The following is a 21,232-nucleotide window of genomic DNA, read 5'->3' as shown; positions in this document are numbered from 1 at the left end:
GGCCCCTTCCGGTTTCCACCTGAACACTGAGCACATCTTGGGCCTCAGCTCTAACTCAAGCAGCAAAACTCATCCCAAACAGTTCTGACACAACCTAGATAATAGGAAAGACAGGCCCCAGTCAGAGACAGCACTGATAGCACAAAGGCGATCCAGATGGCGAAAGGCAAGCGCAAGAACACAAGCACCAGCAACCCAAGGTACTTGCCAGTATCAGAACCTAGTTCTCCCACATTAGAAAGTCCTGAACTCCCCATATCACCAGGAAAACAAGAACCAGATCTAAAATCACTTCTAATGATGATGCTAGAGGACTTCAAGAAAGAAGTAAATAACACTATCAAAAAACTTGAGGAGAACACAGGAAAACAGGAGGAAGTCCTTAAAGAAACACAAAAATCCTTTAAAGAATTACAAGAAAACACAAACAAACAGATGAAGGAATTGAACAAAACCATCCAGGACATAAAAATGGAAGTGGAAACAATAAAGAAAGCACAAAGGGAGACTATCCTGGAGATAGAAAACCTAAGAAAGAAATCAGGAGTCATAGACACAAGCATCACCAACAGAATACAAGAAATAGAAGAAAGAATCTCAGGTGCAGAAGATACCTTAGAAAATATCGACACAACTATCAAAGAAAATGCAAAATGCAAAAAGTTGTTATCTCAAAATATCCAGGAAATCCAGGACACAATGAGAAGACCAAACCTAAGGATAATAGGTATAGATGAGAGTGAAGATTCCCAACTTAAAGGGCCAGTAAATATCTTCAACAAAACTATTGAGGAAAACTTCCCTAACCTAAGGAATGAGATGCCCATAATCACACAAGAAGCCTACAGAACGCCAAACAGACTAGATCAAAAAAGAAACACCTCCCGTCACATAATAATCAAGACACAAAATGTACAAAACAAAGAAAGAATTTTAAAAGCAGTTAGGGAAAAAGGCCAAATAACATATAAAGGCAAACCTATCAGAATTACACCTGACTTCTCACCAGATACTATAAAAGCCAGAAGATCCTGGACAAATATCATACAAACCCTAAGAGAACATAAATGCCAGCCCAAGCTACTTTACCCAGCAAAACTCTCAATTACCATAGATGGAGAAACTAAGATATTCCATGACAAAACTGAATTTGCACAGTATCTTCCCACAAATCCAGCTCTACAAAGGATAATAGCAGGAAAGATCCAATACAAGGAGGGCAATCATACCCTAGAAAGAGCAAGAAAATAATCCTTTTCCATCAAACCCAAAAGAAGATAACCACACAAACGATGTCTCCATTATTAGCAAAAATGACAGGAAGCAACAACACCCTCTCCTTAATATCTCTTAACATCAATGGACTCAATTCCCCAATAAAAAGGCATAGGCTAACGGACTGGATACGCAAACAGGACCCAGCTTTTTGCTGCTTACAGGAAACCCACCTCAGTGACAAAGACAGACACTACCTTAGAGTAAAAGGTTGGAAAACAATTTTTCAAGCAAATGGTCCTAAGAAACAAGCGGGAGTAGCCATCCTAATATCGAATAAAATCGACTTTCAACTTAAAACTATCAAAAAGGATAAGGAAGGGCATTTCATACTTGTCAAAGGAAAAGTCAACCAACATGAACTCTCAATTCTGAATATCTATGCACCAAATACAAGAGCGTCGACTTACATAAAAGAAACCTTACTAAAGCTCAAAACACACATTGCACCTCACATAATAATAGTGGGAGACTTCAACACCCCACTCTCAGCAATGGATAAATCATGGAAACAGAAACTAAATAGAGATACAGTAAAACTCACAGAAGTTATGAACCAAATGGACTTAACAGATATCTATAGAACATTTCACCCTAAAGCAAAAGAATATACCTTTTTCTCAGCACCTCATGGTACCTTCTCCAAAATAGACCATATAATTGGGCACAAGACAGGCCTCAACAGATATAAGAAAATTGAAATAATTCCCTGCATCCTGTCAGATCACCATGGTCTAAGGCTGGTCTTCAAAAATGACAAAGAGAATGGAAAGCCCACATTCATATGGAAATTGAACAACACCCTACTCCTTGATAATCAGGTAAGGGAAGAAATAAAGAAGGAAATTAAAAACTTTTTAGAATTTAATGAAAATGATGACACATCATACCAAAATCTATGGGATACAATGAAAGCAGTGCTAAGAGGAAAATTCATAGCTCTAAGTGCCTACAAAAAGAAACTGGAGGGAGCATACACTAACAGCGTGACAGAGCACCTGAAAGACCTAGAACAAAAAGAAGCTAATACACCCAAGAGGAGTAGAAGGCAGGAAATAATCAAACTCAGGGCTGAAATCAACCAAATAGAAACAAAAAGAACTATCCAAAGAATCAATAAAACTAGGAGCTGGTTCTTTGAGAAAATCAACAAGATAGATAAACCCTTAGCTAGACTAATCAGAGGGCAGAGAGACAGTATCCAAATTAATAAAATCAGAAATGAAAAGGGTGACATAACAACAGAAACTGAGGAAATTAAAAAAATCATCAGATCCTACTACAAAAGCCTATATTCAACAAAATTGGAAAATTTGGATGAAATGGACAATTTCCTAGACAAATACCAGTTACCAATGTTAAATCAGGACCAGATAAACCATCTAAACAATCCCATAACCCCAAAAGAAATAGAAGCAGGCATTAAAAGTCTCCCTACAAAGAAAAGCCCGGGACCAGACGGTTTTAGTGCAGAATTCTATCAGACCTTCAAGGAAGACCTAATTCCAATTCTTTTTAAACTATTCCACAAAATAGAAACAGAAGGTACATTACCCAACTCATTCTTTGAAGCCACAATTACACTCATACCTAAGCCACACAAAGACCCAACAAAGAAAGAGAACTTCAGGCCGATCTCTCTTATGAACATTGATTCAAAATTACTCAATAAAATTCTAGCGAACCGAATCCAAGAACACATCAAAACAATTATCCATCATGATCAAGTTGGCTTCATCCCAGGAATGCAGGGTTGGTTCAATATTCGGAAATCCATCAATGTAATCCATTATATAAACAAACTCAAAGAAAAAAACCACATGATCATCTCACTAGATGCTGAGAAAGCATTTGACAAAATTCAACACCCCTTCATGATAAAAGTCTTGGAAAGGTCAGGAATTCAAGGTCCATACCTAAACATAGTAAAAGCAATATACAGCAAACCAGTAGCCAGCATTAAACTAAATGGAGAGAAACTTGAAGCAATCCCACTAAGATCAGGGACTAGGCAAGGCTGCCCACTCTCCCCCTACTTATTTAATATAGTATTGGAAGTCCTAGCCAGAGCAATTAGGCAACACAAGGAGGTCAAAGGGATACAAACTGGAAAGGAAGAAGTCAAAATCTCACTATTTGCAGATGATATGATAGTGTACTTAAGTGACCCCAAAACTTCCACCAGAGAACTCCTAAACCTGATAAACAACTTTAGCAAAGTGGCTGGATATAAAATTAACTCAAGCAAATCAGTAGCCTTCCTCTACTCAAAAGATAAACTGGCTGAGAAAGAAATTATGGAAATGACACCCTTCAAAATAGTCACAGATAATATAAAATACCTAGGTGTGAACCTAACCAAGCAAGTAAAAGACCTGTATGACAAGAACTTCATTCCCCTGAAGAAAGAAATCGAAGCAGATCTTAGAAGATGGAAAGATCTCCCATGCTCATGGATTGGAAGGATTAATATAGTAAAAATGGCTATTTTGCCAAAAGCCATCTACAGATTTAATGCAATCCCCATCAAAATTCCCACTCAATTCTTCTCAGAGATAGAAAGAGCAATCTTAAAATTTATTTGGAATAACAAAAAACACAGGATTGCGAAAACTACTCTTAGCAATAAAAGAACTTCTGGAGGAATCACCATCCCTGACTTCAAGCTGTACTACAAAGCGATAGTGATAAAAACTGCATGGTATTGGAACAGAGACAGGCAGGAGGATCAGTGGAATAGAATAGAAGACCCAGAAATGAACCCCCATACCTATGGTCACTTGATCTTTGACAAAGGGGCTAAAACCATCGAATGGAAAAAAGATAGCATTTTCAACAAATGGTGCTGGTCCAACTGGTTGTCAGCATGTAGAAAAAAGCAAATTGATCCATACTTATCTCCTTGTACAAAGCTCAATTCCAAATGGATTAAGGACCTCCACCTAAAACCAGCCACACTGAAACTAATAGAAGAGAAACTGGGAAAAAGCCTGGAATACATAGGCACAGGGAAAAAGTTCCTGAACAGAACACCAATGGCCTGTGCTCTAAGAACAAAAATTGACAAATGGGACCTCATAAAGCTGCAAAGCTTCTGTAAAGCAAAGGACACAGTCAATAGGACAGAGCGGCAACCAACAGATTGGGAAAAGATCTTCACCGACCCTACATCTGATAAAGGGCTAATATCCAAGGTATACAAAGAACTGAAGAAATTAGACTCTAGACAATCAAAGAACCCTATTAAAAAATGGAGCACAGAGCTGAACAAAGAATTCTCAACTGAGGAAGTTCGAATGGTTGAGAAGCACCTAAAGAAGTGTTCAGGATCACTAGTCATCAGGGAAATGCAAATGAAAACAACACTGAGATTCCACCTTACACCAGTCAGAATGGCTAAGATCAAAAACACAGGTGACAGCACATGTTGGCGAGGATGTGGAGAAAGAGGAACACTCCTCCACTGTTGGTGGGATTGTAAACTGGTACAACCACTATGGAAGGCAGTATGGCGATATCTCAGAAAACTGAACATAGTGTTACCTGGGGACCCAGCTATACCACTCCTGGGCATATACCCAAAAGAAGTTTCACCATACAACAGGGACACATGCTCCACCATGTTCATAGCAGCCTTATTTATAATAGCCAGAAGTTGGAAAGAACCCAGATGCCCTTCGACAGAAGAATGGATGCAGAAAATGTGGTACATTTATACAATGGAATACTACTCAGCTATTAAGAACAATCAGTTCACAAAATTCCTAGGCAAATGGATGGAGCTGGAAAATATCATCTTGAGTGGGATGACCCAATCTCAAAAGAACATACTTGGTATGCACTCATTGATAAGTGGATATTAGACCAAAAGCTCACAATGTCTAAGAACCTACATACAGACCACATAAAACTCACATAGAAGAAGGAAGACCAAAGTATGAATTCGTTGGTCCTTTCTAGAAGGAGTATCAAAAGTTTCAACCAGAACTCCCAAAGTCTAAACCAGAGAACACAAAGGGAGGGACTCACACACCTGTATAGGGAATTGAGGGTGTCCTTGTTAGACTTCAGTGAAAGTGGAGGGCCAAGGTCCCCGAAAGTTTGGATTCCCTACTGTGTGGGAATTCGAGAGCAGGGAGATGGGACTGGGAGGATGTTTGGAGCACACCATCACAAAAATTAGGAGGAGTGGGTATGGGATAAAGGATCTTGGGGGAGAATGAGAAAGGAGATAACATTGAAAGGTAAATACGTATAATACCCAATAAAAAACCCACACAGATAAAGGATTTTTTTAAAAAAGGGAGTTTACTTATCTTAAATTAATTTCAAAAGTTTCTAGGAGTTGCAAATTGGCTAAGATCCTATTTTAAGCTCTCCACAAAAGAACTTAAATCTCTGATCAATATTCTCAAGAGAGAGGTAAACCCTAACTTCCTCAACAGTTAATTGACAGAAGAGAGGTAATCTCACAAAAAGTAGAAAAAGCTATTTCCAATCGATATATCATATAGTCTGATTAATTGTCAGTGGTGCTATAAAAGTCCTTTGACAAAAGATTATAAATATAGATTTATATATCCTTAAATAAGGTCTTCATGACTCTCTGAGTGTAGAAGGAGCAACTGTTGGCGCTTCAGCCCTGATTTTACAAGAACTCTGAAAAATTGGCTTTAAAAATAAAAGAGGGGGAACGGTACCCCCTCAGAAGGAGCCCCCCTGAAATACTCTCCATCATGCCTTGTTCACTTTTCTCTCTCTTAAGCTGAAAGCTCATGGCAAATCTCTTGCTGACCATGTTGGTGACCTCGGGCACCACCAAGACCAACAAAACTTTGCCACAGATATGGGGAAGGACCCTCATACCCGTAAAGGGAATGCCCCAGACCCAGTTCCCTTATGGAGCCGAGGACTGATATGCCTGTCCAATACCACAGAAGGCACAGCTAACCGGCTACCATAAATATTAATGAAAAAAAATAGATACACTCACAAAGCCAGGCCCAACCATAAATACGATGAATAATAATTTACATCCAGGGAAGAGAAATCTCCCTGAGAATCCCCTTCTTTTTTCTTTCCAGGCAAAAATGAATCACCCGTGATGCCTGCCATTAGAAGTTCTAATCCAGATGGACCAGAAGCCAGGAGCCTCGCCCTTACCCTCACCCCCTACCTTTTCCCAGCTGCACAAGGTTCCCTGAAGCTTGGCAACTGCAAGATCCTGCTTGGCAACTGCAGATAGACTCAAAGCAGTGTACCATATCATCTGAAGAATAGCAAGGAGACCATAACTCAAGCAGTGTACCATATCTTCTGAAGAATAGCAGGTTGCAGTCCTCCTCGCCCCCACGAATAACTAGGGCCTGCCAGTCGGGTCAAGTGGCACCCAGACGTGGGGCTCGAGGCACGGACCCCTCTGGACGGACCCTCATTGAGAGGATGTGCGCAGGACATCAAGATTAAGCGAGACAGAGATCAAAACCCGCGACCTGTCATCCACGGAACCAGGTTGATGCTGCCATCAAGAAGACGGTTGAAGTTCATTACCATCAGCCGAAAATTGAAGAGGATCCAGAAGTGACTCTGCAGGAGACTGACACAGCTGCCAGCTCCCCTGCCTCCCCACTACGGTCGACCGCTAGACTTCCACGCCCTCCAGAAGGGTTCCTGGTATGCCTGGCTTTGCCCCCGTTTCTCTCGATAGAGAGCTTGGCCTCTTGATCACCACAACAAAAATTGGCTTTTTCCTAAACCAAGGCCGCCCTTGATATGGCCACTAACATTGGGGAGCCTTCCTTTATGACAATATTACACCCCAAACTGACAAATGGTTGGTAAATTGAACATTTACAAGGGACTAGGATGGCTGTGAGTTAGCCCAATGACGGGATTATTGTAGGTCCACTTCCCAGGGGCCCACCCAATGCAGCCGAAAAGGAGTGCGTGGTGCTGGGAGTGGGTGCAGCCTACATGGCCTAAGACAGGGCCCTCACCCTCCTTTCACCCACATCGGAGTCCCTTGACGTTGCCCATCGTCGACAGCCTAAAACCTTCGACCATCGATGTGACTCGTCTCACATCAGTGTTTTGGGGTTGTGAACTTGTCTAAGACCCCCCATAATTAGACATCCAAATTCAAAATTCACATAGTTGGGATTGATCATAAGATGCCTTCTCTAACTAAACAGAGAAGGGGGAGATGCCAGAAGCCAGGACCCTCGCCCTTACCCTCACCCCCTACCTTTCCCCACCTGCACAATGTCCTCTGAAGCTTGGCAACTGCAAGATCCTGCTTAGCAACTGCAGATAGACTCAAAGCAGTGTACCATATCATCTTAAGAATAGCAGGGAGACCATAACTCAAGCAGTGTACCATATCTTCTGAAGAACAGCAGGTAGATCATAATTCAAGGCAGTGTACCGTATAGACCATGACATGTTTCAAGGCACAGGCCAAGAAGATTTTGTACTTTTCCACCATCTGGCCCCTCTTACCCCCTCCCCTTGTGAAACATGCTATAAAAAAGCATTTCATGTTCAAAAATAAATAAATTATTAAAAAAAAAAAAAAAAAGAATTGAAGACCCAGAAATGAACCCACACACCTATGGTCACTTGATCTTTGACAAAGGAGCTAAAACTGTCCAGTGGAAAAAGGAAAGCATTTTCAACAAATGGTGCTGGTTCAACTGGAGGTCAGCATATAGAATTCAAATTGATCCATTATTAAATCCTTGTACAAAGCTCAAGTCCAAGTGGATCAAGGACATTCACATTAAACCAGATACACTGAAACCAACAGAAGATAAGTTGTAGAAGAGTCTTGGATAATTGGGCACAGGAGAAAATTTCCTGAACAGAACACCAATGGCTTGTGCTCTAAGATCAAGAATTGACAAATGGGACCTCATAAAATTGCAAAGCTTCTGTAAGGCAAAGGACATTGTCAATAGGACAAAATGGCAACCAACAGATTGGGAAAAGATCTTTAACAATCCCACATCCAATAGAGGGCTAATATCCAACATATACAAAGAACTCAAGAAATTAGACTCCAGACACCCAAATAACCCTATTAAAAATGTGGTACAGAGCTAAACAAAGAATTCCCAACTGAGGAAACTCAAATGGCTAAGAAGCACCTAAAGAAATGTTCAACATCCTTAGGCATCAGGGAAATGCAAATCAAAACAACTCTGAGATTCCACCTCACACCAGTTAGAATGGCTAAGATTAAAAATTCAGGTGACAGCAGATGCTGGCAAGGATATGAAGAAAGATGAACACTCCTCCAATGTTGGTAGGATTGCAAGATTGTGCAACCACTCTGGAAATCAGTCTAGCAGTTCTTCAGAAAATTGGACATAGCATTACCTGAGGATCCAGCTACACCATTCCTGGGCATATACCCAAAAGATGCTTCAACATATGACAAGTAAATATGCTGTACTATATTCTTGGCAGCCTTATTTATTATAGCGAGAAGCTGAAAAGAAGCTAGATATCCATCAACAGAGGAATAGATACAGAAAATATAGTACATTTATACAATGGAGTATTGCTCAGCTATTAAAAACAATGAATTCATGAAATTCCTAGGCAAATGGATGGAACTAGAAAATATCATCCTAAGTGAGGTAACCCAATCACAAAAGAACACACATGGTATGCACTCACTGATAAGTGGATATTAGCCCAAAAGCTTTCAATACCCAAGATACAACTAACAGACCACATGAAGCTCATGAAGAAGGAAGACCAAAGTATGGAGCCTTTGGTCCTTCTTTTTTTTTTTTTAATTGGATGTTTTATTTACATTTCATATGTTATCCCCTTACCCCAACCCCCACCCACCCAGGAGCCCCCCTCCCCTCACCCCTCCTCCTGCTTCTCTGCGGGTGTACCCCTACCTACCCCCCTCCCACCTCCGCACCCTCAAATTCCCACCCCCTGGGGCATCCAGCCTTCATGAGACCAAGGATCTCTTCTCCCACCTATGCCCAGCAGGGCTCTCCACCCTTACATATACAGCTGAAGCCATGGATCCCTCCCTAAGTGCTCCCTGGCTGGTGGTTGAGACCCTGGGAGCTCTGGTTGGTTGGTATTGTTGCTCTCCTCATGGGGCCGAAAACCCTTTCAGCTCCAACAGTCTTCACTCTAACTCCTCCATTGGGAACCCCATGATCAGTTCAATGGCTAGCTGTGAGCATCTGCCTCTGACTATGTCGGACTCTTGCAGACCTCTGAGGAGACATCTATATCAGGCTCTTATCAGCATGCACTTCCTGACTTCCACATCAGCATCTACCTTTGCTGACTGCACATGGGATGAATACTCAGGTGGAATGGTCTTCAGACAGCCCCTCCTTCAGTTTCTGTCCCTCACTTTGTCTCCATATTTGCTACTTCTATAAAGATATTTGTATGGATTGTACAAGGCCACAGATCAGTTAAGAATGAGATTTGTTCCTTGTTTGAGCAGGTGAAAGCCAACTGTCTTTTTATGAATATGTTTGATCAATATCCAACTGCAATACATGTTCATTCATGTCATGTGCAGATTGGCATGATGAATTTTAAGGATTCTGTAAACAACAAGATTTATTGGCTAATTTTAGCTGAAGTTTTGAATAGAGACATTTATATCTAAGCCAGTTTCAGGGATGTTCTCCTTTGGAGGGATCAGCAATTCCTGTTACCTGTTCTGTTTGGTCTTCTTGAAGTTTTTGTCTTGTCTGCAGCCAAGATCTTCAGGGGATCTTCCCCTTTCATATCTGATCCATATTACTTTGGAAGGGGTCCAAAGCCTTTCCTCTTTTTCTGTTGACAGAAATATAGAGACTCTCTCTCTAAAAAGTAAATCCTTGGTCCAGCAACCCGAAATCAATCGGTTCAATTTTGCAGCCTTTTTTTTCCATACTCTACTCTGACATTTCTCCCAGAGAACTAGTAATGTCATTAATAACATTAAACCTACAACCACCTTTATTTTGATAGTTAAAATAACTCAAAGCAATTAAAACAAGTTTAAACAATTATAATTATTATCTTCTGTTAAGAAAAGGTTTCTCCCTATCTCTGTATCTTTGTTTCCTACATTTGAGATCAAAGACCTGGATTTCTTTATTTTTCTAGATATACTTAAAAACACTTAAACAATTATCACTATTTCTTGCCTTTATTCTTAAAAGAATGCAATTTCCCTTTATTTCTCCTTTCTATGGAGATTAATATAGCTTTAAAACTATTTAAAACCTTTATTACTTAAAAACACTTAAAGCAATTATAAGTATTTCTCCCTTCTATCCTTAAAACAAAGTAATTTTTCTTTATTCCTCCCTTCTATGGAGATTAATATTTCTTTAGTATTATCTGTTGAGATAGGGTTTCTCTCTATCTCCATGCCTTTGTTTCCTACATTTGAGATCAAAGGCCTGGATTTCTTTATTTTTCCATGTATATTTAAAAACACTTAAAGCAATTACCACTATTTTTTTATTCTTGAAACAATGCAATTTCCCTTTATTTCTCCCTTCTATGGAGATTAATATCTCTTTAAAACCATTTAAAACATTTATTACTTAAAACACATAAAGCAATTACCACTATTTCTTCCTTCTTTTCTTAAAACAATTCAGTTTTCCTTCATTCCTATCTTATTCAGGCCTGCTCTCTGCAACCTGCCTTATCCCAGCATCCCAGGAGCTCTCAGCATCCCACAGCTTAAGCTCTTAGCTAAGAAACCAATACTCCTGCCTCCTAGTCTTAGGGGGACTGCGTATGTTTTCCATTCAGGAATCTCCAATTAATTTTTAAAAGTAAGTTCTTGTCTGACAGTTGGATACCATCTGTAACATTAAATATTAATTAATAAATCCAGGCATGGGTTTATCCACCTCAATGGTTTAAGTTCCTGAATAAAAGACACACCTTTATTCCTTGCAGCTTTTAATATTCTTTCTTTCTTCTGTACACTTAGTGTTTGGTTAGTATGTGGCAAGGATTTTTCTTTTTGGGTCTAATCTATTTGGTGTTCTATAAGCTTCATATATGTTTATAGTCGTATCTTTCTTTAGGTTGGGGAAATCTATGATTTTGCTAAAAATATTTTCTTGACCTTTGAGCTAGGAATCTTCTCTGTCTTATATTTCTATTATTCTCAAGTTAAATATTTTCATAATGTCCCATATTTTCTAGATGTTTTATATCAGGAACATTTTACTTTTAAGATTTTCTTTGACCAATATGTCAATTTCTTCTATTGTATTTTCTATCCCTAAGATTCTCTTTTCTATCTTTTGTATTCTGTTGTTCTGTTTGTATTCTGTTGTTGCATCTGTAGTTCTTCTTCTCTTCCCAATGTTTTCCATCTCCAGGATTCCCTCAGTTTGTGTTTTCTTTATTGTTTCTATTTACATTTTAAGGTCTTGAACAGTTTCATTCATTTCCTTAACCTGTTTGATTGCATTTTCCTGTATTTCTTTAAGGGATCTAGTCATTTTTTTCCTTAAAGGCCTCTTTAATCATCTTATAAGATTAGACTCAAGGTCATTTTCTTGTGTTTCATTTCCCTGGCACCTTGGTTCCATATTGCACTGGCTCTTATTGATTATGCTGCTCTTATGTGTTCTTATGCTGGCCTTTAGCTATTTTGTTATCCCTGGTGCCACCATGCCTCCAGAATGCAGCCAGAGTTAAGTGCCAGAAAATGGAGTGGAAGAGACAGGGTTCAATGTGCCCTTTGTTGCTGGGTGAGCCCTTTGGGGACCTAGCAAGCAAGGGACCTTTGGTAGAATCCTCTCCAGTACTGGTAAGCTTCTGGGAATGCAGGAAGAGTTGTGAGCTTGGAAATGGAGCCCAGGAGATAGGGTGCAATTTACCAGTGCTGGTTGTACCCCAAGGGGACCCAGAAGGCAGGAATTGGGTTTTGAGAGTTCCACTTGGATGTCCCTGGTGCTGGCAGACCTCCAGGAATATCTGATTGTAAGACTTTTAATAGGATCTTTCATTTCACTAAGGGCTATAAATTTGTTTAAATTAGTAAATGGTATTTATCAAGATAATTATCCATTTCTTTTAGGTTTTTCAGTTTGGTAGAGTATATATTTTTAAAATATATACTTATGAGTCTCTGAATTTCCTCTGTGTATGTGGCATGTACACCTTTTCTTTTCTTATTTTTTTGATTTGGATATTCTCTCACCATCTTTTGGTAATTTGGATAAAGGTTTATCCATCTAATTGATTTTCTCAAAGAACTCTTTGATTCATTGATTCTTCATATTGTTCTTTCTGTTTCTATTTCACTTACTTCAGCACTGAGTTTGATATGTCTTGCCATCTACTCCTTTTAGTGTAAAGCTTTACAGTATGCTGTTAAATTGCTCAAAAAAAATCTCTCCAGGTTTTTAATGTGGGAAATTGCAGAAGCAGGAAGGTCAGTTTGAATTTCTACTTTTCTCACCTAAGTTATGACAATGAAGCTCTTCTCCACATTCCTCTACTGAAAATGGGTCTTACAGCCTTATTCCTTATTCCCAGGGGCCTCATCCACTACCCAAAGATATGCAGAGAACCCAGGAATAATCTGGGGCTATTTTTTACCTATTACCTTCCTATCTTAGTCAGTGATGTGTAGGCTAATGTTATTGTGCCCTGTATAAAGAATATCCTTATATTATTTAAATGGTGATTTTTTATGCCCTTATTTCTGGTTGCCAACCACATTCTAAAAATCTCTTGTCTCGAAATTATGTAAATATTTCTCCCAATTACTCCCTGATTGATCAATAAAGCTAGTTCAAAGTAACACTCAGCCAGTGACTGTGCAGAAGAGAATAGGGCTGGACTTCCTCCCAGCCATAAAAGGGTAAGGAGAGAGACAGAGGAAGTGGGGAACAACTAGAGAACAGAGTTCAAGAGGCACCATGAGAAAATAACTGGAGCCCAGTCATGTCACTATTAAAATGCCAGTATCAAGTATCATTGTGATTCTGACTGGGAAGTAGCCAAATAAGCTTAGAGGATTGAAATAGAGTAATTCTGCTCATTTACTGTGCCTTTAAAGCTTGTTAAATAAATACAATACTCCAGTCTCAATTGTTTGGGAGCTATCTGGGTTAAGGGAGAAACTGACACACTTATTAAAATCAGCTAGAGAAAAAACAACAAACAATCAAACAAACCCAGTTACTTAGCAACCACATCTTTTTTGTTTAAATAAAAAGGCTCTTTCTGAATGTATGTTGTTTGATAATAAACAACATAAGTAAGTACAATTATAAAACAACTATGAAAATTATTAGGTTAGAGTTACATTCAAAAAGTCCAGTCTATTTATATTTGGCAAATCAGAAGAAAGTGTTCTATAATCTATCTTATTTTGGTGAGTTCAGAACTTTGCATCTAAATCAATTTTATCATAATTAGCTTTATTAACCCTAAAACACCTTAAACCTAAAAATATCTTTTTAAAATCCTAAACAATTTAACTTTAGTTGTGAGACTATAATTATCTAGTCTTCAACCCTATCAGAGACCTGAGAAGAAATAAATATTACTTGATTAATTAGGAAATGAAAGCAGCAGCTTCCAAGACTAAGAATTGACAGAGATAGCTAATGACCTGGACAGTCCCCAATATTCTTTAAAACATTGGAGTATCATCTTCAGCCTTCTGGCCCAGAATATCTGACAGACCTTATGAAGGACTTGTTTAACCTGTCTTACCAAGCTTGGCAGTAAATTTCTCTGCATCTGTTTGTCATTTTTGGAGAGCATTCTGTCTGTAGATGAACTTAGGGCATTTTCTTTGCCCAGTGACTAGCTTGACATAACTGAAACAATTGCATATGGAAGTTTTTGATCCTCATAATCTTCTTCCAAGTTGAATGGGGTACTTTCAGGAGTTAAAATGTCTCAATGTCAAAAAAAAAGCCTTAAATTAATAAAGACATCTTTAAATGCCACATTTTGTGAGTTTCTGAGGTTTTTGAAAACCATCTATCTATAGCATATCTGAATAAGCAAACATTTCCTGTCTCCATTTACCTATTAACTGTTCAATCCAGGATGTATTTTATGTGATAATCCAGACTTGTATCTAACAAGACCTTAAGTTTGATTGACTATTAATCTGCATTATTTAGTTATCCTAAACAGTTTGTAACAGCAGCTATTAAAAGGACTGGGACTAAATTTTGTATTTTAACATGAGTTGCACAGGAATAATACCTACACAAGAATTGAAGTATACACACATCATCCTGTAACAAAATTAATTTTAAATTTTATGTCAATACACAAAGATTTATACTAATGAAAACCATATACTTGTATCAGTAATCTATAATCCATAATGATGTAAACAAAACTAACATCATTTGAGAATAGTAATAACTTTACATTGAAGAGTAGTTTCAATAATCTATCCTTTATTCTATAATTTTCATATGATAATTCTGTATTTCTCCTTTTTCTTCTCAAAACTCTTCCCTTCATCTAAGAAAGAAAGAAGAATAGAGGAAAGGAAAAGAAAGGGAAGGAAAAGAAAGGGAGAGAAGAGGAGAGGAGAGGAGAGGAGAGGAGAGGAGAGGAGAGGAGAGGAGAGGAAAGATAGGAGTCTTTGAGTCTAAGCTCGCTATTTCATTTCCTCCCTGTCCAAGACCATAATTATTTGGAATCGTCTCCTAAAATGACAGTATATCTATAATTCATAAAATGACCAAAACCATCTATTCCAACTTAAGGAACTAGGACAATGGTCTTTTGAAAAATTCTTACTGCCAAATTGGATTTGAAGAATTCCTTTTTGGGAGCCCCAGAAAACTAGAAAACTAGTCTTAAGAAAACTAGCTGTAGCTTTTGGGCTGGGGCAGACACAGAGTTGGGTCTGCTCCTGACCTGTGGAGATACTGACTCCTGAGTCATCCTAGAGGAGCCACTGCATTCAGAGCAGCTGGTAAGAACTCCATCTCACTCCCTAAGCCCCAGAGATACATCTGGGAGCCAGGGACAGTCAGGACACAGCAGCTACCCAAACCCTGCCCCTCCGGAATTCCACTTCCCTTCCTCCCCTGCCTGGTCCTTTGGACTGGGGCAGACACAGAGTTGGGTCTGCTCCTGTCCTGTGGAGATACTGACTCCTGAGTCATCCTAGAGGAGCCACTGCACTCAGAGCAGCCAACACAGAATTGGTCTGCTCCTGTGGAGATACTGACTCCTGAGTTATCCTACAGGAGCCACTGCACTCAGAGCAGCCGAGGAGCCACTGCACTCAGAGCAGCAGACACCAAGGAGATTAGGATCATAAGACTACAGAGACATCTGGACTCTGAGGAGCTCTACAACAAGCAAGATAACTGGAAATACAGACTCCAGTCTCACACAGTGAGGGCAGGTAACACTAGAGTTGACCAGATGGCGAAAGGCAAGCGCAAGAACATAAGCAACAGAAACCAAAGTTTCTTGGAATCATCAGTACCCAGTTCTCCCAATATAGCAAGCCCTGAACACCCCATCACACCTGAAAAGCAGGATTCAGAATTAAAATCACTTCTCATGATGATGATAGAGGATTATAAGAAGGAATTAAGTAACTCCCTTAAAGAAATACAGGAGAGTACAAGTAAACAGATAGAAGTCCTTAAAGAGGAATCACAGAAATCCCTTAAAGAACTGCAAGAAAACACAAAAAAGGAATTAAACAAAAACATTCAGGATCTGAAAATGGAAATAGAAACAATAAATAAAGCTCAAAGGGAGACAACCATGGAAATAGAAAACCTAAGAAAGAGATCAGGAGTCATAGACACAAGCATCACCAACCGAATACAAGAGATAAAAGAGAGAATCTCAAATGCAGAAGATACGATGGAAAATATTGACACAGTTGTCAAAGAAAATGCAAAATGCAAAAAACTCCTAACTTAAAACATCCAGGAAATCCAGGACACAATGAGAAGACCAAACCTAAGGATAATAGGTATAGATGAGAATGAAGATTCCCAACTTAAAGGGCCAGTAAATATCTTCAACAAAATTATTGAGGAAAACTTTCCTAACCTAAAGAACAAGATGCCTATAAACATACAAGAAGCCTACAGAACACCAAATAGAATAGACCAGATAAGAAATACCTCCCGTCACATAATAATCAAAACATCAGATGCACAAAACAAAGAAAAAATACTAAAAGCAGTAAGGGAAAAAGGTCAAGTAACATATAAAGGAAGACCTATAAGAATTATACCAGACCTATCACCAGAGACTATAAAAGCCAGAAGAGCCTGGACTGACATCATACAGACCCTAAGAGAACACAATTGCCAGCCCAGATTACTATACCCAACAAAACTCTAAATCACTATAGATGGTAAAACCAAGATATTCCATGACAAAACCAAATTTGCACAATATCTTCCCACAAACCCAGGACTTCAAAGGATAATTGATGGAAAAACGCCAACACAAGGAGGGAAACTACAACATAGAAAAAGCAAGGAAGTAATCTTCCAACAACCCCAAAAGAAGATAACTATACAAACATAACTTTAACTCTAATAACAAAAATAACAGGAAGCCACAATCATTTTTCCTTAATATCTCTTAACATCAATGGTCTCAATTCCCCAATAAAAAGACACAGACTATCAGACTGGATACACAAACAAGACCCAGAATTTTGCTGCATACAGGAAACACACCTCAGTGACAAAGACAGACACCACCTCAGAATAAAAGGGTGGAAAACAATTTTCCAAGCCAATGGTCCCAAGAAACAAGCTGGAGTAGCCATTCTAATATCAAATAAAATCGACTTTCATCCAAAATTAATCAAAAAAGATAAGGAAGGACACTTCATACTCATCAAAGGAAAAATCTACCAAGGTGAACTCTCAATTCTGAACATCTATGCTCCAAATGCAAGGGCACCTACATACATAAAAGAAACTTTACTAAAGCTCAAAACACACATTACACCTCACACAATAATAGTGGGGGATTTCAACACCCCTCTCTCAGCAATGGACAGATCATGGAAACAGAAACTAAACCGAGACACTTTGACATTAACAGAAGTTATGAACCAAATGGACTTAACAGACATCTATAGAACATTTCATCCTAAAACAAAAGAATATACCCTTTTCTCAGCACCTCATGGTACCTTCTCCAAAATAGACCATATAATTGGTCACAAAACAACCCTCTACACATACAAAAAGATTGAAATAATCCCTTGCATCTTATCAGATCACCACGGAATAAGACTTGTCTTTAATAATGACAAAACCAATGGAAAACCCACATGCACATGGAAACTGAACATCTCTCTACTCAATGATGACTTGGTGAAGGAAGAAATAAAGAAAGAAATTAAAGACTTTTTAGAATTCAATGAAAATGAGGACACATCATACCAAAACTTGTGGGACTCCATGAAGGCAGTGCTAAGAGGAAAACGCATAGCTCTAAGTGCCTACAAAAAGAAACTGGAAAGAGCACACACTAACAACTTGACTGCACAACTAAAAGCTCTAGAACAAAAAGAAGCAAATACACCCAGGAGGAGTAGAAGGCAGGAAATAATCAAACTCAGGGCTGAAATCAACCAAATAGAAACAGAAAGAACAATACAAAATATCAATAAAACCAGGAGCTGGTTCTTTGAGAAAATCAACAAGATAGATAAACCCTTAGCCAGATTAACCAGAGGGCACAGAGACAGTATCCAAATTAATAAAATCAGAACTGAAAAAGGAGACATAACAACAGAAACTGAAGAAATTAAGAAAAATCATCAGATCCTACTACAAAGGCCTATACTCAACAAAACTGGAAAACCTGGATGAAATGGACAATTTCCTAGACAGATACCGGGTCCCAAAGTTAAATCAGGAGCAGATAAACCATCTAAATAGTCCCATAACCCCTAGGGAAATAGCAGAAGTCATTAAAAGTCTCCCCACTAAAAAAAGCCCAGGACCAGATGGTTTTAGTGCTGAATTCTATCAGACCCTCAAGGAAGACCTAATACCAATTCTCTTCAAACTATTCCACAAAATAGAAACAGAAGGAACACTACCCAATTCGTTCTATGAAGCTACAATTACACTCATACCCAAACCCCACAAAGACACGACAAAGAAAGAGAACTTCAGACCAATCTCCCGTATGAACATCGATGCAAAAATACTCAATAAAATTCTAGAAAACTGAATCCAAGAACACGTCAAAACAATCATCCATCATGATCAAGTAGGTTTTATCCCAGGAATGCAGGGATGGTTCAATATTCGGAAATCCATCAATGTAATCCACTATATAAACAAACTGAAAGAAAAAAACCACATGATCATCTCACTAGATGCTGAGAAAGCGTTTGACAAAATTCAACATCCCTTCATGATAAAAGTCTTGGAAAGTTCAGGAATTCAAGGCCCATACCTAAACATAGTAAAAGCAATTTACAGCAAACCAGTAGCCAACATCAAGCTAAAAGGAGAGAAACTTGAAGCAATCCCACTAAGATCAGGGACTAGACAAGGCTGCCCACTCTCCCCCTACCTATTCAATATAGTACTGGAAGTCCTAGCCAGAGCAATTAGACAACAAAAAGAAGTCAAAGGGATACAAATAGGAAAGGAAGAAGTCAAAATCTCCCTATTTGCAGATGATATGATAGTATACTTAAGTGACCCCAAAACTTCCACCAGAGAACTCCTAAACCTGATAAACAACTTCAGCAAAGTGGCTGGTTATAAAATCAACTCAAACAAATCAGTAGCCTTCCTCTACATGAAAGATAAACAGACTGAAAAAGAAATTAGGGAAATGACACCCTTCACAATAGTTGCAAATAATATAAAATACCTTGGTGTGAATCTAACCAAGCAAGTGAAAGACCTGTATGACAAGAACTTCAAGTCTCTGAAGAAAGAAATCGCAGAAGATCTCAGAAGATGGAAAGATCTCCCATGCTCATGGATTGGCAGGATTAATATAATAAAAATGGCCATCTTGCCAAAAGCAATCTACAGATTCAATGCAATCCCCATTAAAATCCCAACTCAATTCTTCACAGAGTTAGAAAAGGAAATTCTCAAATTCATATGGAATAACAAAAAACCCAGGATAGCGAAAACTATTCTCAACATAATAAAAGAACATCGGGAGGAATCACCATCCCTGACGTCAAGCTGTACTACAGAGCAACAGTGATAAAAACTACCTGGTACTGGTACAGAGACAGGCAGGAGGATCAATGGAATAGAATTGAAGACCCAGAACTGAACCCACACTCCTATGGTCACTTGATCTTTGACAAAGGAGCTAAAACTGTCCAGTGGAAAAAGGACAGCATTTTCAACAAATGGTGTTGGTTCAACTGGAGGACAACATGTAGAAGAATGAAAATCGATCCATTCTTATCCCCTTGTACAAAGCTCAAGTCTAAGTGGATAAAGGACCTCCACATAAAACCAGATACATTGAAACTAATAGAAGAGAAGGTGGGGAAGAGCCTCGAATACTTGGGCACAGGGGAAAAGTTCCTGAACAGGACACCAATGGCATATGCTCTAAGATCAAGAATTGACAAATGGGACTTCATAAAATTGCAAAGTTTCTGTAAGGCAAAGGACACTGTCAATAGGACAAAAAGACAACCAACAAATTTGGGAAAAGATCTTTACCAATCCTACATCTGATAGAGGGCTAATATCCAATATATACAAAGAACTCAAGAAATTAGACTCCAGACAACCAAATTAACCTATTAAAAAATGGGGTATAGGCGCGAGCCGGGAGTCCCCGCGGCGGGCGGCGGCGGCGGCGGCGGCGTTGGCGGAAGGAGGCGGCGGTGGAGAGAAGCCCGCGGCTGCCGCGGCGATAGCGAAATGGCGGAAACCGTAGCGGACACCCGGCGGCTCATCACCAAGCCGCAGAACCTGAATGACGCCTACGGGCCGCCCAGCAACTTCCTCGAGATCGACGTGAGCAACCCGCAGACCGTGGGGGTCGGCCGGGGCCGCTTCACCACCTACGAGATCAGGGTCAAGACAAATCTTCCCATCTTCAAGCTGAAGGAATCTACTGTGAGAAGAAGGTACAGTGACTTTGAGTGGCTTCGAAGCGAACTAGAGAGAGAGAGTAAGGTTGTGGTTCCCCCACTCCCCGGGAAAGCATTTTTGCGGCAGCTTCCTTTTAGAGGAGATGATGGAATATTTGATGACAATTTCATCGAGGAGAGGAAGCAAGGGCTGGAACAGTTCATAAACAAGGTCGCTGGTCATCCTCTGGCCCAGAATGAACGTTGTCTTCACATGTTTTTACAAGATGAAATTATAGATAAAAGCTATACTCCATCTAAAATAAGACATGCCTGAGTTTGGCAAGAAGAAGTAAAACCCGAGACCATCAATGATTCATCCACACCAATGAAGAAGTTGTAACTAACTTAGCATGCTGCACAGGCGCTGGTATAACACGTCCTGGGTATACTAACACTCACACTCTCCCTTCCATTCGCTTTGTTTTGGCAGTTGACAAGATGTTATTTGCTTTAGTGAAACTCCCTCGCTCCAGCCTTCTTTCTAAGTAGCTCTTCCCGCTGTGTCCCTGTGCACACTGTAGCCTCCCAGCCCCATAGACCCTGCTGTGTCCTGACTAAAGCTGCCGACTTGCTCTCACAGTTCCTGTGTCATGTTTGCTTCTTGGATCTGATTGACTAGAGTATTGCTCCCCCATCCCTTGATGTGTGATGTCACCACTTGGTCCTAATTTATGTGCAGGAGCACGACACCATTCGTCTCCAGTGCCACACATATGAGGTGAACTTTGTGTGCAGAATGTGTCTTCCTTCTGACCTGTAATCCCCTTCACATGAAAGATTAATGAGGGAAATCTTTATATTCTGTATAAAAACAAAATCAAATTTATATACTAAAATCAT

General features: G+C 39.4%; 1 protein-coding gene across 1 annotated transcript; it reads left to right on the top strand.

Annotated features, from left to right (window-relative positions):
• Positions 1 to 20,122: 20,122 nt before the first annotated feature.
• On the top strand, positions 20,123 to 20,971 carry LOC114615023 (sorting nexin-3). The gene has a single exon (XM_028760685.1). It carries the CDS (start codon positions 20,178 to 20,180, stop codon positions 20,664 to 20,666), a length of 489 nt encoding a protein of 162 aa, XP_028616518.1. The 5' UTR covers positions 20,123 to 20,177; the 3' UTR covers positions 20,667 to 20,971.
• The last annotated feature ends 261 nt before the right edge of the window (positions 20,972 to 21,232 follow it).

This window comes from Grammomys surdaster, unplaced genomic scaffold, assembly GCF_004785775.1.
Source record: "Grammomys surdaster isolate TR1022 unplaced genomic scaffold, NIH_TR_1.0 126546, whole genome shotgun sequence".
Taxonomy (NCBI): domain Eukaryota; kingdom Metazoa; phylum Chordata; class Mammalia; order Rodentia; family Muridae; genus Grammomys; species Grammomys surdaster.
This window is presented reverse-complemented; position numbering and strand designations above follow the sequence as displayed.

Bases quoted from the DNA above. Each gene is read 5' to 3' on its own strand.
- LOC114615023 (XM_028760685.1), top strand. From the start codon at position 20,178: ATGGCGGAAACCGTAGCGGACACCCGGCGGCTCATCACCAAGCCGCAG.